The sequence below is a fragment of the Heliangelus exortis genome, chromosome 3, assembly GCF_036169615.1.
Source record: "Heliangelus exortis chromosome 3, bHelExo1.hap1, whole genome shotgun sequence".
Lineage (NCBI taxonomy): Eukaryota > Metazoa > Chordata > Aves > Apodiformes > Trochilidae > Heliangelus > Heliangelus exortis.
Genome location: NC_092424.1, coordinates 65,841,548 through 65,868,171, shown reverse-complemented (window position 1 = coordinate 65,868,171; position 26,624 = coordinate 65,841,548). Strand labels below are relative to the sequence as shown.

Here is a 26,624-nt window from a genome sequence, read left to right as displayed (position 1 = left end):
GGAGGCTCTGTCCCTTCCACTTCCAAGAGCTGCCAGGGAGAATGTACCTCATCTTCTCTCCACTTATGGAAACATGTGGTTGCCATGGGGGGAAGAGGAAAGAGGAGAATCTTTTAGTAGTATAATCCGATTCAAGCGAGGTTCAGCTCTTGCTGAAAACAGCTGGCATTCTGCCCAGAACAGAGAATGAACTTCAGAGGATTTTGAGTGAGTAAGCACCATCTTCAAAAGCATTCCTCTGGTAGAGCAACATGCTCCACTGGATCTCATCTGAAGACCTGTTAGACTGAGGCTGCTAAGGTACTCAGAATAAACTGACATATTAAAAATTAATGCTGGCAAAAAAATCATTCCTATAAACAGACATTACTGACCTGAAATCTAGTCATTAAAAAAAAAAAAAAAAAAAAGAACCCACTTGGAAGTAATTTTGAGTATTACATGCTTATGATTTCCCTGGGGGACACTCTTCCACTTTATAACCACATTTCCTGATTTTTAAGGAAGTTCCTCTCACCTTTGCACCTTTGTGTAAGGTTCACACAAACAGGAGTATAAGGAAAAACTCTTTGATAAAAATATGTAAGGAGACAAAAGAACGAAAAAGATGAAATTTCAAGTTTTTTTCACTTACAGGGCTTTGCAAAATTGTTAGGCAATACATTTCAGAGAGAAATGATCGACTTAAAAGGTATATATATACATTTTACTTCCTTTGAGCCTAATCAATTTTTTCAAATGAAATACCTTACTCTTAAGAATAAAAAGACTAAACCCACAATCATTCAATTTCTTTTAAGAGATTCCCTGTTCCTGAAAGAGACAACCACAGAAGCAAGCCTTACTCAGGAATGAACTTTAAGTGCACTGTCCCTATGAAAAATGTAAGTGCAGAACTTCACAGCAATTGGCAGCCCCCTTCAGGTACTGGAAGACCTCATCCTGTTCTCATGGGAGAGGTGCTCCAGCCCTCTGGTCATCTTTGTGGCCCTCCTCTGGACTTACTGCAAGATCCCCACGTCCTTCTTGCCTTTGGAGCTACAGAACCGGACACAGTACTCCAGGTGAGAGCCTCATGAGACTGGAGTAGAAGAGGACCATCACCTCCCTTGTCCTGCTGACCACACTTCTTTCAGTGCAGTCCAGGACAGGGTTGTAAGTCCATCTACATGGAGACTGATGTACACGTCTTGGTACGGTATTTCTTGACCCTACTCCCCCTCCCTCCACTTCCATCGAGGGGGAACCAGCCTGTGTGTGTGTGTGTAGGGGGGGGAAACTCCACAGTTTTCCGGGGGGCGATCGGGGGGGGGGTCCGCGATCGTCCCCCGGGAGACCGTGAAATTTGAGGGAACACAGGGACAGAGGGACAGACAGAGGGACATACGGGTGGACAGAGGGACAGACTGAGGGACAGACTGAGGGACAGACTGAGGGACAGACAGACGGACGGACAGAAGGGGGCTCTGCCTCTGCCGCCACCGCCCCCTGGCGGTCTCCGCTGCTCTCGCCCGGCGGCACCGCGGCGCGCAGGGGCGGCATCCGCCACACAGAGGGTTCTGAGGGGGCTCCGTTGCCACCACCGTGACGGTCCGGGCCGAGCCGGCAGCCGTGTGGTGGGGCGGGGAGTTGCGGAGGGACGTGTGTCTGTCTTGGGGGGTGGCTGAACAAAAGGGGATCGGAAGGCTGCTGCGGTGTGTGCGTGGAGGAGGCACCAGTTGGGCGCGGGGGGTGTGTGTGTGGAGGAGGAGGAGGAGAAGAAGGAGGAGGAGGAGGGTCGCCCGACTGCTGCCACTTCGTCGACCGTGAGCGGCACTCGCTGGCGGCGGCAGCCCGCCCCTCGCTGCATGGCAGCCCAGTGAGGGAGGAGCGGGGCGAGGGTCTGGCGCTTGCCCGGAAGCCGAGGAAGCCAGCGCCGGCGGCAGAGGCAGGAGCAGCATCAGCAGCAGCCTCCGCCGGGATGAGCCCCGCTCTCCGTTGAGGCGCAGCCCCGCCGCGATGCTCTCCCCCGAGCACCACCGCCACCACCGCCACCCCCCGCCGCCGCAGCCGCCGCCGCCGCCGCACCACCCGCCGCAGCCCAGCCATGTCGTGGCCACCATCGAGAACCTGCCGGCGGAGGGCGGCAGCGGCGGTGGCAGGAGCGGCATCTCCGCGCCCTCCTCCAGCGTGCGCCAGAGGATCAAGAAAGTGCTGAACAGGTGAGGCCGGGGGATGGACCGGGGCTCCGGCGGCACGGCGCGGCGCGGCACGGCTCTCCGCCCCGCCAGCGTCGCCCCTGGGGCACGCAGGTCCCCGGGGGCGGCCGTCGGGGGAACCCCGGCCCGGCCCCCTCGGCGGGGTGGAGCGGAGGGGAGCGGAGGCTCCGGCGGCTGGGGTGGGCTGGGCTGGCAGCGCCTTTCCCCGCCGAAGCCGTGGAGCCTCCCGTGCCTCATTGTTACCTCTGAAGCGGCGGCGTGAGGCGCGGCTCCGGCCCGCTCCCTCCTCGCCGTGGCCGGTGCTGTTGGCACCTGCCCTGACCGCCGGCACACCCCCGCAGCCAAGTCCCCACGCCTCTCGGCTTTCCCGGACAGACAGGGGCCGGCGGGGAGGAGGAGAGATCCGGTATCCCCACTGCCGCATCTCAGCCGGTGGTGGCGGCGCCGCCGGGGAAGTTGGAGAGAGGGCGCCGGGCGAGAGAGAGCGGCGGGGAAGGGGGGTGTGTGTTGGGGTGGGAGGTGTGTGTCCCGATGCTCCGGGGTGCCAGGTGGCCCCATGTGAGATTTTTGCCTGGTTTTTGACCAGCTGGCGTGGTCCGGGAGAAGCATACTCTGCCTTCAGGAGCGGGATGCTGGCGAGATGCTGGCCGGTGGGTTCGCCTGTGCGTGTGGGTCAGAAATGTCAGTAAGAACACAGGAAAACTGCTGGGTATAAGGGGTAAATTACTGCACCGAACGCACAAGAAATCACTAGAAACATGTCTCTTAAACACTTCACACTCTCACCTTTGCCGGTTGCTTCTTCTTCACTGCATTTGGTTAGAGTTGAGGTTTTAATGACAAAACAGCGTCTGTCTATCCAGAGCCTAACTGGCTGCACTTCTCCAGAAGGAGCTTCCGAGCTCCTGTCTGAAAAGCCAGCTGAAGCCATCACTTCTGCCCAATGACTTTTTTGGCGTGCTGAATAGAGCAGTTGCAGCGTTATGAGCAGCCGTGGGGTGGTGCATACTGGTGTCAGCTTCATTGTCCCCACTTTAGTTTGGGGTACGTGATATATCGATGAAAACCATCGATGAAAAACAGGGAAAACCATCAGTTTTTGTGTCTGGATATACCAGTTTTGAAGATGATGCTCGTTGACTTTTCCAAGCACTTAAACGTTAGGAAATTACCATTCTTACTGTCTTTGTTACAAATAACCTGAAGGTATTTGATTGCTTCTTCTTAAATCTTCATTTGCGAAGCCAAGCCATGATGATTTGATTGCTTACAGATCATTGCTATTATATACAGTTAATGAACTGTTCCCATTCTGGGAGGACACAAGCATTAGTAAGGAAGGAGATATTTATTCTTTGTTATTCAAGAACAAGAAGAACTGAAAAGAAGTTAAAACAAGTAAGAGCTGCTAGCTGCTTCAGCTCGAACTCAATTACATATTTTCTTGTACATGCACATTTGCAACTCTCAGTATAGTATCATTCACTCCCGTTCCACAGCCCGATGGTCTGTGTCATCTTAGGTGTCCCATGCTTGAAGAATCCTGTTGTTCTTCTGCTAGGTCATTCTGAGATATGTGTCAGTCCTGAGATAAGACAGAAAAGAAGTTTTCTAAGGGGCAGCAAGAAGTGTATGAAAATGTGGTTAGGGTATTAGACAAAGAAGCAATAGGTGCTCCTGTTCAAGGGTGGTAATAGTGATTTTTGGACAGCCATCAAATTTACCACAGTCTTCCTGGCTAGGAGGTGTTGGATTATTTCATATTGGTCAGCCAGCTGCTATGCTTATGCATATTTATGACTCCTAGCCATAGATAGAGTCAAATCAATATTTGTTTCTAGGTATATGATTGAAATGAGGATATCTATTTTTTGGGTTTTTTGAAGAGAGAAAAGGATAGAAATTGGCTTTTATCACCAAAGTTTAAGTCTCTGTTCTGTTACACAACTTGAATCTAGAAACAAGACTCCCCATCAACCAGAGGAGCATCCTAATGATCAGAAGCATGCAAACATGCAAACATGTTCTTTTTCACTTCTCAAATATTAAATGAGTCATTACCCCCCACCCCCCAAAGTTATGATTTATGGGGAGAGAAAAGACTTGGTATTTTAAGGCAGCCTTTACTTTGTGTAAGAGACTCCTTAGCCCATCCCAAAGTCAAGTCTGTGTCAAGGGAAATTTTGCCTTAGTTAGGTTTCCTTCAAATTTACATGGGAACTAAGGACTCAGCCTGTCTAACCTCATGGCTTTCATGCAGTGTTTCTGTTGATACAGTGAAATGAATCCTGACACAATGTTTATGTTTTCGTCTCCTGTGGAAACAATAGCATGCAAATATGTAAGGGAAAGGAAGAACTACATGTGCCATATCCCTAAGAAGCAGGAACCCAGAACAAAACAAGCGTTGGCTTCTTCAGTTGATGTTTTTCTACTGGAAAAGGGTAGCACATTCTCCCTGCTGACTATGACTTGTGTGTGCATAATTTGCTTTGAGACACCTTTGTGAAGGGTTTCTGATTGACTCATTGAGTTGAGCTCATGTGCTTCTGCTTTCTGGTAGACAAAGTGTGAACTCCTTAGGCAGACAAGCAAAATGAAAAGCTTGACAACAGCTGGGATTGCCAGAAACCTGTTGGTAGCTGCTAGAGTCATAGAATGGGTTGGGTTAAAGGGACCTTGAAGGTCATGCAGTCCAACCCTCCTGCAGTGCACAGGGACATCTTCAGCTAGATGAGGTTGCTCAGAGCCCTGACCAACCTGGCCTTGAGTATTTCCATGGATGGAGCATCTACGACCTCTCTGGGCAACATGTTCCAGTATTTCCTCACTATGAAAATAAAAAAAAAATCTTCCTTATGTCTAGTCTGAATCTACCTTCATTTAGTTTAAAATCACTACCCCTTGTCCTGTTGCAACAGGTCCTACTAAAAAGTCTCTACCCAGGGAGAGAAGAGACTCTTGCATGGTTAGGGAGGAAATGAGACAGCAGCAGAATGGGGCACAGACTGGCACCAAATTTTCTTCTTACTTTATATGAAGTTGTTTGGTCACCCAGGCACTTGGTGATTCCTGATTTGCTTTTGAAGTCTCCTCTTAAAATTGTTTTGAAGCTATGTTCAAGCTATGAATGTTTATTTTCATTAATTTCACCTTCCAGCCTCTCCTTCCTGTCCACTCAGTAGATCCTGAGGTAAAAGGGAAACACTGGAACAACAATCTTCCAGGGTATTTCAGAGAATATTGGAAGCAGATCTGGCTGACAATAAAAATCTGTTTCAGTGACTGCAACAAACACCACACTGTGAAAAGTTTGGCCATATCAGAAAACCAAGCTAAAGCACAAACCTAAGGGATCAGAATCTTGGAGGACTTAGGATGCTCACTGAAATTGTGGGATTTAGTGGAACAGTTTAGATATAAATTTTGAGCTGATGGGTGAACAGAACCTGGTGCAACAGGAAAAAGCTTCCTGTTTTCCTTGAAGTCCATAGAGGATGGCTTTGAATTGCTGTTGCATTAAGGGGAAATGTCATGATGATTACATACTGCAAATATGTTCCTGGACTTGTGACTCACACCCATGGTCTGTGAATCCCAGATGCAGTGCCCTGCCTGGTACCTTCTTTCTGACATTTGCTCAGCAGTTGTCCCTGGCTGACCCTGCCCTGCTATGTTGCAGGGAAGAGAAAGAATAATGTTGGCTGCTTAATTGCTTGCTTGCTTCCCCACAGCCTCTGCAAAGCCAAAATTGGACTCCACCAACTCTTGTCTGCTGGTAGAGGACCACTTAATAATCAGTGATTCACCTGCTCCATATTGCCTCCCACCTATAGCGGGAAGCAAGAAAAAAAGGAGAAAATCCTGTGGTTTGGAGCTCTATAGTTCTCTGTGTCTTCGCTGTGCTGCCTGCCTATTTCAGAGCTACCTGTTGGTAGCTCTGACTGTATCCCAGCAGACAGTGGATACAGACTTTCTGACTGTATCCCAGCAGACAGTGGTGGCTTGTCTCCCTTCCTTGCATTCCCTGGATGACATGAAAGGTTAAGAGCAAAGAATGACCTGTAAACTGTGTTGCCTGTGTCACCTGAAGCCTTTTGATTACTGATCAATGTCAGGAAAAGGCTGCTTATTTCCTCCTTAGAGGAACTGGACAAGAATAAACACTGTGGAAACACAGTAGAACAGGTTGTTAAATGATCTCTTATGGGGAATCTTGCAAATTATTTATCTTAATGAGAGCAAGCAAATGAGGTACCTGGTTATACATGGGCATTAATTCTGTAATCCTAGACACCAGTGCAAGGAGGGGAAGTGAAGTTTCTGCAATGAAAATGAGTAGATACTTTAGATACTATGATGGACTAAGTTTACCTAAGTAAGTGAGAATATTCCAGGAAACAAAAAATACCATTGCTGTGTCCATGAACTCAGATCTCCAGAGTAATGTCTGAGGCTCTGCTATTGTATTGCTTTCCTTGATGAGGACTGTTTTAGAAAGCTGGACAGGAGATACATTTTTTCTGGATTTACTCACTTCTATCTTTTATTACTTTCTCAAGGAATACTAGCTATAAAATCTAGACACCTCTTATTGTGCTTTTTTCAAGGATGGCTTCATGTGCCTTTTTCTTGCTTCTCTGTTGGTAAGTGGCACTTCGTATTTTTCAGAAGTTTCCTAAAAATTGTGTCAAAATATTAGAGACATACTCAATTTGATATCAGAAAATGGAGTAAGAGTAATTTCAAGCACTCAGTCCCATGCCATCTTTTAAATAGCTTTGTAGCTATGTTTTCTGCACTAGTGAATTGTGAAAGCTTTCTCTGGAGCAGTGTGAGTCTCTCTATCTTTCTACTTCTTTGCCCACTAATTCACTTTCTCAGATAAATTTTAGGCTTGTCCATAAAGCCAGGGTATGGTGTAGTTACCACTACCTTTTTTAGGAAAAGGAAGAAAAAATAATGTTTCTAACAATTCATTGAGCTAGGCAGTAATTTATTGAAGAAAATCATATGAAGAAAACCAATTTGGATTCTTCTCATCAGAATGCCTGGTTGCTAGGTACAATCTGAGTAAAACTTAGTCCTTTTCAGTATGTTACAATTCCAGTTCATCCTTGATAATGGAGTTGAGGAACAATTTGGCTCACTAGCTGAGTAACTTTGAACTTAAACTGTGTGTTAAGCCTCGTAACTCTTCAAAGATGAGAGCTGTTGAAACGGCACTGAAAGTATGGAAAGCTATAACCCAATGATTTTTTTTCCTAATAACATGTATCCACATAGTAAAGCAGACAGAGAGACTTTATGTATGAAAAAGAACCTGAAACTGAATAATCATGAAATTGAGGCAACACATTTCATTGCCCCAAAGCAATAAAGTCTTTCAGTTCACTGATCAGAGAGGCAAACAAGACAAATAATTTATGGCATTTTTCTTTAATGAAAAGTGAGTCAAGAATCAAAGATATGAAAGATATCATTTTCAGAATAAAAAAAAGGAAAAAAAGAAAAAAGAAGCAAGTATTCATAACCTTGAGTTGCTTTGCTTTCTTCTTCAGAACAAAAGTATTGGCTTCCTTTGGGATTTTTATTCTTAAAAAGTGCAAATAGCTTCTCCAAGTCCACACAGAATAACAGTGACTGTAGATAAAAATGAGTCTGAGCCCAATTCACGTAGCTGTAATTCTCCTTTTAGGTAAAAATATTTATACCATTCTAAAATAAGTCCAAGAAAATTAGTCCAGAGCATAGATAAAGCAACTAGGTTGGCTTTCTTGTACCTGTTAGTACCTTTTTGGTTGGGGAAGTGGTAAGGTCATATCTGCCTGCAGGAAAGAATCCTGGCAGAGAATATAGAAGTCAACTAATAAATAAAATAATAAAATAAAAATTAATAATAATAAAAACTGTCCAGTTTTTCCTTTTCACATTAGTTTATTTGTAATTCCCATTTTGAAAGTAAGTGACCTCTGTGAGTTAGCTACATTCCAAATATTTGAATGCATTAGGAAAATGCTTATAAAACAAGAGGAAAAAGATGCCCTTCCCATCCAAACAACTCATTTCTGTGAATGCACACTTACTGCCATGCCACAGTACACTTAAAATGCATTCATTTTAAGATGAGATGAAGTACACAAAGCTTCCACGTTGATGCTCTTGCAGGTAGTGGAAGTCTGTCTACATATGGTGTCAAAATGTCTGAGCATGGCTTCCTAACATTTCCAAACAGAAACAGTGGTTTCCAAGCCAGTGTCAGAAAGCTTTGTTCCTCTTGCCTCACTTTGCTCCTGAAAATTTGCATCTTAGGAGACACGAGCCTCGCTAGTCCTGTTCTGCAATAGGAATTGTTTGGAACAGAGTGATTTGATACAGTAAATGCACTGTAATCAAAACCTGACAGCCCACACAGTCATTGGGAAAAGATTTTCCCTTGGAGGGGCGACTTGGCACATGGGTGTTTGTGGGTGTCTTCTGTCTACCTGTGCCACACAGAAGGCTGGTTCTTGATGGGTACCTCTCTGTAAGTGGGAATTTTTGACACGGGCTATGCCATGGGCTTTGGGAAGGGGTTGCTGCCTCTTGAACTGGAAGTGTTTCAAAGGAGCAGCACTGTAAATGGCTGCATAGAGAAAGCTGGAGGAATGGACAGAGTGGCTCTTATGGAATGGACAGAGCAGCTTTAATGTGCTAATGAGGGGAAGGCCAGATGCCAGCAGCGATCAGAAGGGCTCTTTGTGGCTCTGTCTCTTCAGAGATGGCTGGAGTCTCTGTCCTTATCTCAGTTGTTTCTGAAGGCAGAGGGAAACACAGGGGCTATTAGTGAGGTGTTCCCTTCCTTTAAGTCAGCAGATAGACTTACAGATCAGAACCTGAATACTGATTAGTCCTAATTACTAGGAAACCCTAAGAAAAAGAATTTACTTAAGAAGCTTAACCATAAAAAAATACAAAAAAATGCCCTCCAAACTCAACAACAACAACAGAAAACCTATGCTTAAAGGCTTGTGATCTGAGCTTGAACTCAGCTGTAATCACCTGTTGCAAGAACAGCTGTATGGAGACTCATAAATTGCTATTACTGTAAAGTGTGTAAGCATTGGTGGTTGTGAAATTCATGTTGTGAATCACCTAATGTACCTGCCTCTGCTTATTTATGTCTGTCATCTGTCTCTCTGGGGTTTTTACTGAAAACACGCTGGTTTTGAAGCTTGTCTTTCACCTTTCTTTGACTTTATTTCTCTCATGATTTAAGAAAGCATTTCTTCAATAGCTATTCTCAGTCATTTTTCTCAGAGACACCAAATGATTAAGGTAGTGAGTTTGACTCCCACGCATCACATTCTCCTCATTACTACTGGAACTAAAGAGGAAGAGATGGAGGAGGGAGCATCTCCCCCAGCTGGACATGCTTCATGTGAACAGCTATGCAGCAGTACTATGCTGTACCTCTGCAGGAGCATGCTTTCTTTTTGGGAAATGCCATGGTACAAGGTTTTACCCTGGTAATTTCGTAGATAGCGTTGGATGACCCTCAATCTCACCAGCAAGGTTGGTCCATAGATGATGCCATGTAGGTGCCACTGTAAAAAATCATTGGTACTTACTAAGCCAAACTTCCCTTTATAGCCCATGCAGTCATTTTGGCCCTTAAATTCAGTTTTCCATTGGTGCAGTGTTCACTTGCTTTCTTAAAATGTCTTTTCCTGTAATGATCTAGGAGACTGTCTTCAGATAGGTCTGACCTGTGTGGCAGCATGTAGGAACTAAAGAGCTGGGTGGTGAATCTTCTCTCCTGCTATACCTTTTTTTTTCCTGACAGAAAATGTAGATGAGTCAAAACCTTGGCAAGAAGTATGTGATTTCTCAAGGTTTCTTATGTCCAGACTAGATTTTTTTAGAGTGAGTAAGACTTCATGGCAGTCTGATGATAGGAGTACTTATGTAGGACACCAGGCTTAACTCTGCTGCATCCCTGAGGGGTGCTGTGAACACAATGGATTGTTAGGGATGAGAAACCTCAGAAGGGACTCTGAGGGATGAAGAACCCCAAAAGGTCTTGGTCTTGTCCTAATGCAAAATAGGAGAACTTTTGAACCTTAAAAGTTTGAAACCAGAAGATGCTTTTTTGCTTAGCTGATTTCCCAATGAGCATTTCAGGCTTCAAGATGTTAACTTACAAAAGCACAATATGCTTGAAAAAACTACTGCATTTCTAATAATGAGGTAATTTATGTTCTGTAGCAAGACCATAATTATTACCTTCCAAGCCCGAGTGTTAATTGCAACCTTTAAGTCAGTATTAGCTGGTGATGGAACAAAATAAAAATTTGAAACATTCATAGTGATGGCCACTAGTTTACTTAGCCATCTCTGTCAAATAAACTGTTCACTTTTGTCCAGAATCCTGCCCTAAAATGTTTTTCCAGGCTGCACTGATTTTGAAATGGTGCCGTCTTCTGTGCCACATTCATTACTTTGTCTATATGGCAAGTGTTTTGATGTGACCTTTTTGATTTCTGTTGGTAGAAATGGAAAATTAGTTAAGAGGGGACTATTTTTTTTTTTCTCATTTGGTGATATAGAGAGGGGGAGAGGAATCCACTGGCAGTGTGGGAAGGAGATATCAGAATTTGTCCCTGCTCTGGTGTCTCTTCATCAGCCACACCAAAGAGACAGAGCTTCACTCCTGGATCTCTCTAGACTAAAAACTAAAATGCTAATCCTTAATGTAGCCTTGGCTCAGACCTTTTCAGCCAAACGGGGAGCTTGAGAGGAGTGGATTGAATGAGAGTGGTGGCTACAAGGACTTCTCTCTGCTTCTTTTTAAAGAGTGGAGATAGATGTTTAATGCCAAGAGTAACTTCAAGACTGCATTGCAGACAGACAAGTTCTGGAGGGAATCAATGACAGGCAGGAGCCTAACACTATGTAGGGCATAAGCTGTACCCTGTCCTATGCTTTCTGGGCTTTACTAAAATTTGGATCTTTTAAGTTGTCTACCCCCGTGTCTGTGCCTATCCCAGGGTGCAGTATTCTTCTGCATGGCTCTTTGCTTTTTCTCCCCCTCTGATGGTGAGGCAAATGCTGGAAAGTATGTAATAAAATTAAATTGATTACCTTGTGATTATTCTAAGCCCAGATATTTTATGGCATTTAACTATCTCAGCATTTTCTGTGGCTTCTGGAGCCTGATTTGGGCCCTTTGCCTTCTGAAATCTCTTCTTACTAGAAGTTGAGAGTTATACTGAAACTGAGCAAGTGCCTCTTTCCTGTTGCTCCTTCCCTTTTCTCTCCCTGCTGCTGCTAGAGACATGAAATGCTTTTGATTATGTTTCTTAAAACTCCCTGCTGCCAGTATATTGAGGTCTGTAGGGACTATCCTGGGTGGATCAAAAGTGAGGAAGGACAGCAAATAGCAAGTGGGTTAGGAAGAATTGAGCAGGGAGCTGAAAATATTTTAATGGCTGTGGGATTTGATACTTGTAGGAAAAAAAACTTTAACACTGCAGATACAGCCTTCATCAGGCTGTCTTTGAGAATTAAGTACCATCTAGCAGAAAGTTTCCAAGTTTTGTCTGATGTGGTGGGGAAAAAGTAGGTGGGCACCCAAATTTGTGTCAGACTGAAGCGTGTCCTTTTATGGCATGACCTACCTGATGTGCACAGGTAACTTCCAGTCAGATTTTGGACATTTGACCCCTGCTGTTGGGTGTCGGGTTTGCTGAGGGAAATGTGTTGTACAAAAAATAACTATTTTCTGGATTTTAGAGATTATTGTTCACAGAAATGCCATCCATCTCGTCCCATAGAGGACAACAACTGTGCGTAGTCCTGGAGACCTTACTCTGTTGCCTCCTCTTCAGGCTGTTCTACCAAAGCTGCTTTTTTTTTTTTTTTTTTTTTTATTTAGTTCTTGCCAGATAAATCTGACAGTCTATTTCAGGGTTTTTCTGGATATACTTTGTGGTGGCAGTGGGGTGGGGGATCATGTCTTTGAAGAAATTAATATAGTCTAGGACATTTGGAAGGCTTAATACAGAAGCACAAGGGCAAGATGGTATGATGGTTTCCATACATATATGAAGGCACTCCTTACTCGTATTGAAAAGGAAAATTTGAAGTTTTCTCTCATTTAAACAAAAAGGTGACATCTTATTGAAACAACCATTCAGTAGCAGAAGAGCACTGGTGGGATAAGGCAGAGTGGTCATGGTGAGATGCAGTGCCATGCGGTGGCTGGAGTGTTACCAGAAGTGGAACAGTTATCTTGGATCTATATTAATCAAGCAAAATCTCTGGTATTCAGAGTTTCTCCTGCTCTGAAGAGCTTACTTGTGTTTAAAACAGCAAATATTTCCCTAATAATTAATTTGAAAAAAGGACTCTGTGTCTCTGTGTGTGTGTGAGACCTTTTAAGATGGACTACAAAAGTTAACCAAATTTAATGTCCCATTATAAATAAATAAAATCTAACACATTCTAACTCATAGAAGAATATCTGTGAAATGTGATGTCTGAAATTGTTCATACATATTGATTTGGCAGGTATTACTGTGTTAATAGAACTTATTATTACTCAACTAGATTAATTGATAAGATTTATTCCTACACTTTTACAGCTTATAAATGTATTGAAATATGAGCCCACAGAATCAATACTGATTTCTTTTCTCATTTATGAATGGTCTTGATAACATCCAAAATTCTGTTACACTGAAGTGTATTTAGCTGCAATATATTTTGAAGCATACACTCCAACGACTTAAAATTTGTCTTTCTTCTTTGTCCTTTAATAATTATTTCTGTATGATTATTTCAGTGAAATGCCATGCATCAAAGCACCAAATAAGTCATGACCCTGCTGAAGTCAACTTAAGTATCTGCAAGGCGAGGGCTCTGAGACCAGTCCCAGTCTTGGAGATGCATTTTGGCTGCCATTCTGTGTGGCAGGCCCGAAGCAGGAGTGGGAACAAAGGTACAAATGTAACTTGCAGCTTAAATTGTCTGCCAAGTGGAATATATTTGCATGGTTTTCTTTGGGCAGTGACCATGCATGAGTTTATCTCTCAGAAGCAGTGGTGCTCATCTGAGGAGCAGTAGCAAAGACCAGCTGTAATGGGTAATGATGTAGGGCTTGTTGATTTCCTTCCAGAGCATGAGGATCAGATGGGACCTGCTGAAGGCTTGTGGTGGGAAATGGAGGAGGTGGGGGCTGAGCAAGTGTGGGTGCAGAAAGCTAATTCTCCACCTGTGTCCCATGATGGCAGCTCAAGACTGGTACTAAGCACTGACAGGAGTGATCAGTGTTCCAGCAGTCCCAACACAGGCATTTCTGTTCCCAACACAGCACCAGCGGTGTCTGGAGATACCACCCTTCCTTCCTTTGGATGGGCCAGAAGTAAGCTGTAACTCTCTGAAAGAGAATTACAGAGACCAGCTGACCTCAGCCCAGCCTTTAAACCCAGTCCAAAGCAACTCAGCACACATTTCTCAGGAGAAAGTGCACAGAGATAAATGGTTCATTCAGTGGTCCATAAGGTGAAGTTCCATAAAACTCAGTGCTTTCCAGCCAGCTTTTCTTGGTTGTTTTCTGGTAAAAGTTGCTGTATCCACTCAATACACTGCTAATCTCACCCTTTTTTTTTTTGTCTGGACTTACTCTTGCTACTGTAGATGATGCTTATGTACCACTGCAGTTGCTGGGTATTAAAAGCTTAAGCCTGATAAACAAACAGCACAAAAAAGACCAGTCACCTGATAAAGGGAAACTGAGGGGAAAAAAACCTCCCTCAATACCCTTATATATGTGTGATACAGAAGTAGGCATCAGAGTTTGAAAGATGGACAGATGCCCTGTGAATACTGCCTGCTTGGTTCAGTTGTAGAGCTTGAGACCAAAGCCAATGTGTGATGTTTTGTGTCATGTAGTGAAATGAGGCAACCAGGTGCCACTAATTGCCAGGTAGTGGGCATGAGCTTGTGTTAAGCCCACCTGTGCCTGATTAGGGCGGGCCCCTACTGTGCATGAGCAGGATTAGGGGGCCAATAAAAGGTGAAGCTTGAAGCACAGGCCCAGCTCACTCCTGAGCAGGGCAGCAGAGGGGTTTGCTGCTTTTGGAGAAATAACACCGATCCAGGCTGGTCAACACTGAGGGCAATAGACTCAGAGCACTATTTGTGAGTTTCTGCTGGAACGCCTGGTTGGACCTTGCAGTGCTGTGCCCTAAAAGAGGTTCGTCTTGCTACAGTGTCATGTTGACTGTGCTTGATTAAGTTATAGGAGAGCTGGTGGACAAAAGGCAGCTTGGCCAACCTGTTGCAATGAGGGGCAGGTAGGAGTGAGGTCTTGCTTGTTTTGTTTTCAGGAGAAGCTTGTATTGCATCCCTGGAGTAAGGGAACTCATGTACTGCTGCAATGAGAGGCTCGGGAAGAAGTTACATAGAGTGGCTCCTGATTTACAGTCCAGGATTGGACACCAATTGTTTTTTTGGCCTTTGGCAAATCTCTCAACCTTCCTGAGTCTAATTTAGCACCTGTAAAATGGGGATAATTAAATTTAACTACCTGTAAGAGCTGTTGATTAGTTAATGCTTGCAAATGCTATACAGTGCTATAAAATACAGTGTAGTACTCAGAAGCATCTGGTTTGCAGTTACTACAGTGCTTCTCTTAAACTTTATGGGCAGACATTTGCCAGGAAACAAAATGACTAATGTAAACAGGACGTGTGGGCTTTAGGAGGTGGGGGTGGCATCTTTTCAAAGGTGGCTCATTTTCCTGAGGTACCCACTGTCAGAATACAAGGGGAGGTTTCCCAGGGGACCTTCAGTGGTCTGGCAATGAAAGTGGTGTTAGATGAGGCTGGGGCTGAAAAGGGGGGCTCTGGCAGGTGGGAGAATTGCTTCTTGCTTCACTCCCAGCTGCTTGTTTCTATCCCCAGCCTCTTCCCACTTCATTGTGCTGGTGGAGCATAGAGAGGCAGGCTGGTGGCTTGATCCAGATGGGAAAAAAGAATCAGAAAAAAAGTGTAGTTTATCATGTGGCTACAAACACATGGACTATCACAGTAAAGAGGCTGGTACAGGGGTTACAAGTATCTGGAGAAAAAGTAGGTCTAGGGCTGCTGAAGCTCTTCTGATATGGAGATGCTGCCACAAACCATACTACCCAAACACAGAAGATGTTGCCACCACAGGGCTTTGGGGTTGTGTTAGTGAGCTAACCTTCTTTCCTGCCTCCTAAGACATGTTAACACTTATTTCACTGGAGATGCATGTATGGCAACATAAGAGAGATCATCTGGTGAAGAGCTGCTGATCCTGACTGAAGCTCACATCACTGTGAGTGAAACTTTGCTGGACAGCAGGAAGGAGCTAGAGACATGGTGAGTCTGTAATAATTTCAGAGATTTGCATCTTGACACTATTGCTTGTGATAACTGTAGTCTGAATATATGACATTCATGTCAACAATACAGATGCATACATGTGTATTGATTTGGTTTGCTAGGAGACTGCAAAAAAAACCCCAGGTGGTGGTGATGGGAGGAAACCCTTTCCTAATCAGCTAATGCTGAACAAATACCTCAAAGTTGAAGAGAGAGGGTTTTGAGCTACCAGGTGTGAAGTTTTGCCCTCAGACATTTCATAGGGTGGGTGAGATAAATGTGAGATAAAGCTGTGCAATGAATTTGTTCTTAAACCACTTTCACAAACTGCCAAAAAGAGCTTACACTTCTTTCTCTTCCCTACTCCTGGCCGAATTGCTCCTTCTGCTTTTGCTGTGACAGATCTGATTCCTGTTACATCTCACAGTCAGCTCACTAAAATAGCAGAGAATGACTGATGAAAGGTGAGGCACAGGCTTCCTGTGAGCAGGAAACAGGGAAGACTATAGGCAGAAGACATAGGGAAAACAGGAGCTGCAAGAAACTGGAAAGAAGGAAGGGAAAGTATTTAGTTTTATTTGGCTCATTGGTATTGTAATATCACACCTGAGCTAACTACTTATTACCAGAGCCCTTAGCTTTGTGCTGCCCATGCCATCCTGCCTTTTATTTTATAATAAACCTCGGTGCTGAGGTTCCTGAGGAGAGTGGTGATGACCACAGGTGAGACCTGGTGGGTATCAACAGTTGCTATGCAGTCAGCTGTAGCCAATTCCATACTCAGATAGGGGTGAAATGATGTTTGTGTCCAGGGAGCAAAAGGAAGCCAGCCAGACATCTGGCAGTGTGAATCTGGATGGAGCTAGGGGAAAAAATATGTGTTATTAAAGCTGTAAGTAATTCCTTTGTGCTGTTGCAGGTGATGGTATGATGCATCCCTAAGTAGATAATGATGCTTCGTGTTATATTTTTATTATCAACAGGGCTGAGTTTGGTGAGGATGGGTGTTTGTGCAAGGCCCTGAAATAAGTGTGCTTTGTGTTTCCATGTTGCTGGAAGATGGAATGGGAGCCTTATCCCTGATACTGGTTTTTTTGGTTGTTTTTCTTTTTTTAATAACTAAAATAGAGGTGCACATTAGCAGGTCTAAAATCATTATATATAGTGTATGGTTGTGCTGCTGAGGGCTGTATGAGTCAGCTCTGCCTCACTGCAAGGTGTGCAGGAGTTTCTCTGTTGCTGCTGATTAGAAAAACAGTGACTGATGAGTGGCTGCTGAACTGGTTTGTTCCATTTTCTGTGATGGCATGCTCTGTGTTACAGTCTTCCTGTACATGGTGCACTCTGAATAGCTGTTCTTATTTGGGTGGTGTCACCTTGGAGGCTTGTTGCCACTCCCTGGCCTCTTTTTTTCTTTTTTGTTTCTCCCTCGAGCCAGCACCCATGGACATTCTTTCCTAAAAGCAGTGCCTTTGAGGGAGTGCTCTGATCAGCAGTCCCACGGCTTCAGTTACAGAAAGAATTTCTTAAGTGCAAAGCATCCACTGATTTGATCACCTTGGGATTAGTCTCACCAGAGCTACTTCTGGGTAGGCAGGTTGCACTGGTATAGAGACAGTTTTCTGGGAGAGAGCATGTGTTAGTCCTGCTTCTTGAACCAACCCGGTGTCTTCCTGATATGTTGTGATGCTGTGATGGGTCAGTACTGTACTGGAAAGGGACTGCTCAATCCATTTATGTTGCTTCACAAGACCTTCTCACCTGCAGCATGTGAACCTGAATTTGGAGGACCAAAACCACAGGCAGATGGAAGTAAGGAAGAAAACTGTGTTGTAGAAGACAATGAGCATGAAATGGTGTAGTTATATGCTGTTCTTGAAGGCAAATCAAGGATTAACAAATTCAGATGGAAAACATCTCCCATTGTACAGTTCCTTATCATGATCCTATTAAAAAAAGATGGGAATGATAATGGAAATTCCCGATCAGGGCCTGAAGCCTCTTTGCATTGTGATTTTTCTCTTACAGAAAAAAAACCCCAACCAACCAACCAAAAAAAAAAAACCAACAACAACAAAAAAAGAACAAACAAACAATCAAAAAACCCCAAAAAACCCAAACAATTGAGACATTGTACTTTATCCAGCTTTTAGCAAATATGAAGTTGTTTCAGTTTCTTGGCCAATTATTTTTGTGACAGGTGATGGATGACCCCTTTCTGATCCCTGAAGTGAAACTTTACAAGTTTTCACTTTTGCTGTTCAGGTCAGAGCAAGTTAAGCTTCTGTCCATATGAAAAACTGAATGTCTCATTGCTTACAAATCTGGGTGTCTATGTCAGTATTTTTTTGGTGCCAGTATTGACAGCAAGTGTGCCCATGGACAGCTGTGGTGTTTTCCTTTCTTTTTGGTGTATGCCCTAGTACAGGAATTTCTCAGGTTCCTGATTCCCTTCTGTCTTCCAGATTACTGGCCAACATCAGCTCAGACTGTTTACTGGGGCTGGTTTTGTTCTGGGGAAACTCAAACCATTAGTATTGCCTCATTGCCTCTCTCATTTAAAGCTTTAACAGCTTGTGAACAAATGCAATCCAGTTTGGTATCTGATTGATAGGAAAAGAAAACAAAACCAAACCAAAGAGTAATGCCCACATGTCTCATGGGCAAGTCAAATCATCACATAGAGACTGGGATGGTCTCTATTAGTAGGAGTAAAGGCCCTGTTGATTTTTAAGAAATTAAAACAAATAAAACCTCAGCAGTGATACAAGGCAACATACAGGAGTTTGTGTCTTGATGTCAAAATGAGTGGGCAGGCATCCGGGAAAGAAGCTCCCTGGTAAATTTTGCCAGTATTCAAATCCCAGTTGTTGGGAATGGAGAGATGCAACACTGCAAAAATGTCCATCTCATTTTGTCTCTGTCTTGGCATGCTTCTGTAATGTTGTCACAGAGGGAGGAAGGAAGGACCTGTTTCTATGCCTTTGGAGTCTTCCTAATGTTTAGATCTCTGCTCCGATTTCACATAGGCAGAAATTGCCATGAGGGTTGCAATGAGCCAGCTTCTGCGTGTGGCTGTAGCACAAACACACTGACTGTATAAATGCAGTGATGGTGTTGTACTGAAAGAGGGAGGGGCATCTGGTTTTTATGAAAGACTCATCAAGTGAGTGAAGAAAATACAATAGCAGCAAAGAAAAAGTGGTAGATCGGTTTTTAGGATGGATTTCTACCTGGATCCCAAAATACATGGTACTCCCAGTTTTGTTTTCCCTGCCCATCCAACATTTCCCCTTTCCTTCTTCTGCTACACACAGCCACCCTCTAAAGCCACAGCAGCACCGCAGTTACAAGATTTCCTGTAGAGGAAGGGGGAGTATGGGCTGAGTCCCCCATCCCCAGTGAAGAGGGTCTATTATAAGGGATTAATTGCACCCAAACAATGGGGCCCCTCGAGGAGCCCGTTACCCTTTTGAGATGCGTGTGTGGGTAAGAGGGCACACTGCAGTCCCTGTATCCCAGCCCAAGTGCATGTGGTGTGATGCCCTGGTTGCCATAGCAATTAATCGCCACTTTTAAGAACTGGTGTAGACTACAAATCCCTAGTTAAAGCTGCTCCTTAGCCACCTTTCTGTTTGATTTTTACCCAAAAGATAGGATGGAGGGGTTTTAAATTTTTTTTCTTTCTACTGGTAAAAACCAGCCAGAATAACTTTATGTGCTGTTGGACTGGCTTTCACCTTCCTGGGCTTTCTGAGATACAGGGAATTCTTGTGAAGAACTGCAAAATAGTCAAGGATGTGGTGGCTTCCAGCTCTGTGCATGTAACTTTCATGCAACCAGCAGATCCTGTGTGCCTGAGAAATGTATCAACTGTAGTCTATTAAAGGTGTGCATTAATTTAAATTTTTTTTTAGTTTTTTTAAATTATTATTACTATTATTGGAAGGCTTACACCAGACAGTTAATATAGTTATGTGTATGTGTTTGGCTTTTCTGTGTGCTGTAAAAACAGCAACTGGGAATTACTGTGCTTCTTGTATCTATTTATGTAACCATGATGGAAATGAAAAGCAGCTATAGCAAGACTGTACTCTACATTTTTCTGTTTGCAGAGGTAATGAGAGAGAAATAGATCTTTACTATGGCTTTATTCCAGAAACTTGAACAGTGCTGAACACAATTTCTCCTCAAAAGTCTTCCTGTAGGCTAAAGCCCCATTCAGTTGAAAGGCAGTCTTAATTTCCTCAGTGCATTATTAGAATGATTGGAAAATCTGTCCAGAGTTGGAGTTGTTTTTTCCTTTGAGGCATTTCAGTCTCTCTTACCTTTAATATTGTTTCTCTGGAAAAAAGCAAGCAAACAAAAAAAACTAAAAAAAGCCATGAAGGGAAACAAGTTTAAAGAGATAAGTTATCAAATGCACAATATTCATTCCTAACCTTAAACAAAGGGATGAGTATAAGGCAGCACAGTCTTTTTTAAAAAATGAATGTCACCTTGATACATTTACGTTCGCATACACAACACGTGCATGGAAACTTGAAATTACTTTTACTGGAGATAGCAGGTAACATATTGGCATTCTTTGATATGCCAGATCATAGTCAAAGGTGATAAAACAGATGACATAACTTTGATTATTGCTATCATTAATGGCTGTGCACACTTAGGGCATGCTGGGTATCCTGGTTTTGGGTTGTCAGTTTCATCCCACTGTTCACAGACACAGGAGTATATAATTTACAGGACTATAAGAACATACCATTGGCTTGCTCTATTTTTGATATTTCAGCATTTGAGCACCAGGTACTATGGTACCATGATAAATTATGGTTGAAGATAAAGCCCTGTTTCATCATATGTATGGCAAAATCAGTATGATATTTCAGGACTGGTCAAGCTGCATCAGTTAGAGGAGAAGTAATCAAAATGGACCCAATCCATAATATATGGGTTTGCAGCCATTATGTCTCCTCCTCATCAAAGACTTTAAAACTGAAAGTATACAAGATTTCTGTTCAAGAACTGCAGGCTAAGGTCTTGTTTGTTCAGTCTGTGTGTCCATAGGGTCATCTTTCTTGTGTGGAAGAATAAGAACCAGTTAGTAAAGACCAGTATCCGTCTCTCCCTCCAGAAGTTAGTTTTCCAGGTCCACATTGTTCCTGGTCAGCAGAGGCTCTGAAAGCCCTGAAGGAGGTGGTGCGTTCAGGGTTGTACCTGTTCTTGCTACTGGATCCAGAGGTACAGGTCAGGGAAGGCAATATCCTCTGGCCTTGTCCTGCCTTTCACCATCAGAGCCCCCTCTTGGCATCTGGATCAAGGGGGCTTGCAGGGGGTGTGGGGTAGAGTGGATATAAGCTCCTGCTATGCTTGTAGCACCTCTTCATCCAGGATGATTTTGATGATCCAGCAGAACAAAGAACTGAGCTTGTGTACATGATGGAACATCTGTGTTGCTGCAAGAACTACCAGGCTGTAGTCACTTTGCCCTGTTATTCCCAAGAAACTTTGTTGAAACCAGTATTTTTTTTTCTCAACCTAAGGTTTTCAATTATTTTCCCTTTAATGCAATATAATATTTTGATGGCATTCTGTTTCACTGAAAATATTGCAGATAGCCCTATACATGAGCAGTGAATCTCTTGAATATGTCTTCAATGAATGTGATTGTACAGGTTCTGGTGTTGTACAATGTATTGCATTCAGCACTCATCCTGTATTCTCTAAGAACTACTGAAAACATCCTTTCATCCTTCTGGCAATGCAACAGATGAAGGACTTCCCTCTGTGGAAAGGGTGGCCCAGGTTCTCAGGGCTTTCCTTAGGTGAAACTCCCCCCAGGTCCCAGTGGGACTGCCTACAGAGAGGGTGGTGGAGGCCAGGAGGAGATGTCCTAACGGAGTAGCAGAAAGTTGAGACAGATCCCTTCAGTTGCAATGTCTTGAAGCCCAGCTGAATGACACATCACAGCTTCTTGAATTGCCAGCAGAGGCAAATAAGAAACTCACTTGTATTTGAGAGTCATGGATACTGCCCTGAGCTCTCCAGTGTGGTAACTCCCAGAAGTTTTCACAGCAGTGCAGCCACCAGGACCATCACTGTGAGCTCACTCTAGTGCAAAGCTGCCTGGATGTGGAAGGTAGACTCTGGAGATATGAAGTTGCAAAGGCCAAGTGATGTGCCCTGGCATCTCCTGGTGGGCTTAGGTCCTGGTGGTGGTGCATTTGCTTCTTCAAACCAGTGCCTGGGGAGGAAGACTTCACTTGTGTCTCTTACACAGGAAAGACACTTTGTGAGGGGCTTGCTTGTTGAATGTAGCAGAGCTGACAGATCAGTGTCCTAGTTTTAGAAAGCTGTAAGGTAGAGAGAGAGAGGAAAATGAACGGATATTCCAAGATAAAACAACAGTACAGTGGCAGTGGGCTGGTAACTGCTTGTTCCTGCAGTCTCCCACCTGCTGAAGATAAGCTGGTGGTGGGGAACAGCAGAGCTGCTGGGATCTGGAGAGGGACCTTGGTCCCATGTGTGCAGTGGTCCATCCCTGAGTTTTCCCTGCTAAAGCCCTGGATCTCCACCACCTCCAGGCTACCAGATGGCTGGCAGGAGCCTCCATGGTGCATGGCAGGAGCTGCCTCCATCACATGGGATGGCTTTTGCATGAAACCCTGCATCATCCTGTCTTCTCCACCTGCCCTGGGGGCCAGCACTGAGAATCCTTTTTTTTTTTTTTTTTTTTTTTTTTTTTTTTTTTTTTTTTTTTTTTGTCTTTCTAATGCTCTGTTTTTGTGAAGCACTAGTTGGCTGTCCCATTTCCTCTGTTCCCTGTGTGGCTGCTGTTCCTTTCACCTTCCCCTCACCTGTGCCTTCCCTTTCTTCTCCCCAGCTTGGCTGCCTCTTCTTCCCTGTCCCAGAAAGAAGATATTCTTAGGCAGGGGTCAGACACTCAGGGTGCTCGAGGAACGTAGCTCAGAGTTTTGAGACTGAAATAGCACAGCTGCTTTTTGGTGCCTGCTGGGAGGGACTGGTAGCTTGTATCTTCTCCCTTGACTTTTCTGGGCACTTGTGGAGGTATTTGGCCCTGCTTAAACAAGTGCCCTCTCAGAGGGGCTTGGAGGAGCAGAAGTGAGCTGAGTCTGTTTTCCCATGGTTTTAACGTGTTGAGCATGTCTCACACAAGAAACATGTCTGATTAAAAATAAATACAGACTTCCATTAAGATTTGCTTTCCGTGGTTGAGACTGTTCAGTGTGACAATAAACTTTGAATTGAAAATGATGTCTTTGTGGCAGCAGCTTCTCTGTCACCATGTGCAGGGCTTTGAGTTGCAGTTCTGGTGTGTTGCTCTTGGGAATTTGGATCTTCCAGCTGCAGAGAAAACCACAGGGGGCACAGCATCCCCTCTAGTGGAAGAGCAGTTTTGAGTGATTTCATATATACCCTTGTTAGGTTATTTTTAGCTGCCGAGATTATTACTGTAGTGGGATAATTATAATTTAGTGGTATGAACACAGAACAAAGCCTCTTTAGTTTTAACCCACGTTCTGTCATGTAGTCCTTGCATCCTTAGAAAAGCACTTCCCTGGTATACTTCTGGTTTTTTCCCCCCTTGGAAGCAAAAATCAGGCCTACATCAGGAGATTTGGACTGTCTTATGGAAGAAAAAAAAAGCCAGGAAAGATATTTATAAATGGTTCTAATTTTTATTGTAAATACAGGCTGGCAAGGGAGAGGAGCAGCCATGGTGAAGGAGAGTAAGAGGCTATAAAGGTCACAGCACAGATATGGGAGAGTCTCTTCCATCTCTCACTGCAGCTCAAGAAAGCATAAAAGGGCTATGTAATTGGGATGCTATTGAATTATGTATAATATTGACACTGAGTTCTCTGTTCATTTCATTTTGGTAATGCTTGCTTTCTTGCCAACAGAATAGTCTCTGTAAATAAGCCGGCTCCTCATTTACTTGTATGGCCTGGTTATATACAATTATCCCTTGACTGTTATTTTAAAATTAATATTGAGCTCAGCCGGGTAGGTGTTCCAGGATTACATCTGAAATACTTCACTGCTTTAACTCGCCATGTAAAAACACATTACAAACCAAAAAAAAAAAAAATTGGGAAAAGCAATTCTGCTCAAAGCTCCACTGTCTGCCTTCAGTTTTCTTGCCATTGTAATCTCCGGTAGTGATAACACCACCAATGTAGTCTTAAATCAATCTTATTTTTGTTTTAACCCAGGTAAAATTGAGCATTGGTATAGAATATTATGAATATAGTACTTTTGGAGCTTTTGTGCCTTAAAAGTTGACAAGGACACTATAAAAACAAACCTTCATATCCAAACTCATCTGGAAGTACATTTTGGTGTCTACTTTGCCTGCTCCTTTACTTGAGGAAACTTCTGTTCCATATATCAGTACCAAGACCCTGAGGCTGATCCTGAAGGATACTGATACTGGTATTAGTAATGTTTAAGTGATGGAACACAAGTTTCTCTCCTGTCAGAGGCAGAATAGCCATATACAAATGCAGTAGTCTGGGCATGGTATGATAGGCTTATATATATATATATATATATATATGTATATATATATGCATTCATAAGCCCACACAAGCAAAAAAGATTGAGATTCAGATCTCAGGGTATGGAAATTTACATCAAACAGTGTTACTTGGATGAAGAGGCAACTGTTGACTAACGTTAACTGCAATTAATGAACCTGAAATTTCAGTATTAAATATTTGAAAAAGATTTTCTGCAGCTTGTAGAAAATAAAGATCAGTGTGGAGTGTGTGTTAGAAAAACTGATGTTTTCTTGTAAGGCTTGTAGAATTTGGCCCTGCAGAGGTGGGGAAAATTGACAAAGGCATCTTCTGTGATGTCTGAAGGGGGTCAAGAAATCAGAAAATGCATAATTCTCAAGTGTTTTGGTATGGGTGTAGGGCATCATGGCATACTCCTGAAAACTGGCTTCAACACAAAACCTGCCTGTTCACCCTCGGATATAGTAGTGAGCCTAACACAAGATTTATTAACTTCTTAAATAAAATATTACTTCTCCATGTGTTGAGTTGATTTTTGCTGGCTGGTTTAGGATAAAAATTAGCTCCAACGTGCATCCTCTAGTATGTCAAAGATTGATTGATTTAGCCCCACAAACCTCCCTAGTTTTTAATCAACTTTGCTCCTTGGAGTCTTTGGTAGAAGTTTTTGTGATATCATCTCTTTCTTTGAATCTCTAGTTTTGTTTTTCTTGCAACATGCTCTTAGAAAATGGTTTGTATTCATTTGTGGGGTAGGAAGGCTAAAAGATGTTAAAGAAATGTACTAACTAAACTTTAGTTCATATTACACATTTTTATTTTAAGGGACAAAATCTGAAAGTCTTGCTTATTTTCTGTACTGTAGCAGAAGGCATTTGGGACATCTCTAAAAGGACATAATTAGGACTAATGGGGTAGATACAAAAGCTGTGTAATAGGAAAACAGTATTTGATGATGTTATCTGTTTGAGTGTGGACTTATGTTTCATGGAAAAAGAAATGCCATCCAAACTAAATCACAGAAAGCCCTTCCAAACCTGCATGAATAAAATCTTTCTGTGTTGGTGGGAGGAAGAAGGGTTCAAAGATGATCTAAACCATCTTTTGCATCACAGGTTTCTGTGGTTTTCTTTTTGTTTCCCTTGGTGCTGGGGGACGATTTGTACCGGCATCCTCCCTGTACGTGAGCAAGTATGAAACCGTGAGCAGCAGGGTTGTCCCCCAGAGAGTCCCCCATGTCCTTCCCCTCTGAGAAGTGATAGGGATCAAAGAGGCATCCTGGGCTGTGGCTGGTCTGCCTCTGCAGGGTTTCCCATGGTGGGGAGCAGAGCAGCAGCATCCTTGGGGGCCGCCAGCGGGTGGGAGAGCGTACATGAGGCTGGGCACAGCTTTAGGTCCCTGCTTCTTTGATGTGCTGCTGTGCTGCTTTGTGTGGTGCAGTCTTCTGGTCCCTTTCTTTGTGGCACCTAAACTGTGATTAAAGCTTCAATGAGTGTCCCACCGCTAGGCAACGGGGGGAACAGCGCCTGGAATCTGCTCAGTTCATTGATAAAACCCCAGCCTGAAAGAATGATGATGCTTTTGTGCGAGTGCATCCAGGCCTCCACAGCAGGCTGGTCACCACCACGTTCTGAGAGCTGAGACCTCTGTTGCTAAACCTGAGGCTGCCTCCTGGGACTCATTCTGAAGTTTGAAATCTCTTATGTTAAAATAATGTTTCACCACAAAACGTTGCATGAGCTCAGGGGGCCCCAACAACTTTTCCGTAGAATTGTGAGCACTTGGAAGCAGGAACAGCTGAGGTCTGCTGCTTGACGAGGTGAAACAACACTTTGTAGGCTGCCTTGAAAGATAAAGAAGCAACCAACCAACCAAAAAAAAAAAGTGTGAAACAGTGTCTACCTCCTGGTATCCAAACAATAAATAAACTGAGTGTTAGGTACATATACCTCTGCCTACCAGCCTGAGAGCAAATGTAATATATAGAATAAATGGATGAAACTCCATTGAGTTACTGGAGTAGCGCTGGCTCGAGGCAGCTCTCTCCCTTCTCTAATTATTATTTCTAACTGAAGCCCCAGTTGTGCTCTGAGCCTGTGAATGAGTGGAATTTTTCTTCTAAAGCTGATGATCCAACTGCTTGCGTATGAATGGGGAATGGCATGTCTTTCAAATTACCACACCAGCTCTGAGCACATAATGATTTTCTAAGATTTACAAGTAGAACTGTTAAGTTAGCTTGTGATTTAAAATGAATTTTAAATTTTCCTCCTTTGAGAATTCTCTAGCTGCTTTTTGATGGGCTAAGCAGAAAAATAATGCAGATCTTGCACCTTTTTTTTCCTTCCCTTTCTTTTAGTTTTTTTTTTCTCTCTGCTCTAGTGCCTGAAAGCACAATGCTTTGTTTGACCTTCAGCCTCCAGATGTGTATGGGTAGAGGCTTGAAGTTTTCCTTGTAGCCAGTTCTTTGTTGTAGATATATAGCT

The 26,624-nt window shown here is 43.5% G+C and overlaps 1 protein-coding gene across 1 annotated transcript in view; it reads left to right on the top strand.

Annotated features, from left to right (window-relative positions):
* The first annotated feature begins 1,741 nt into the window (after positions 1–1,741).
* The window catches only part of SLC35F1 (solute carrier family 35 member F1), a 235,172-nt gene continuing 210,289 nt past the window's right edge, over positions 1,742–26,624 (top strand). The window contains exon 1 of the mRNA XM_071741076.1: positions 1,742–2,201. Coding sequence (XP_071597177.1) covers positions 1,999–2,201 — 203 coding nt within the window. The 5' untranslated portion in view covers positions 1,742–1,998. The remainder of the gene's footprint in view (positions 2,202–26,624) is intronic.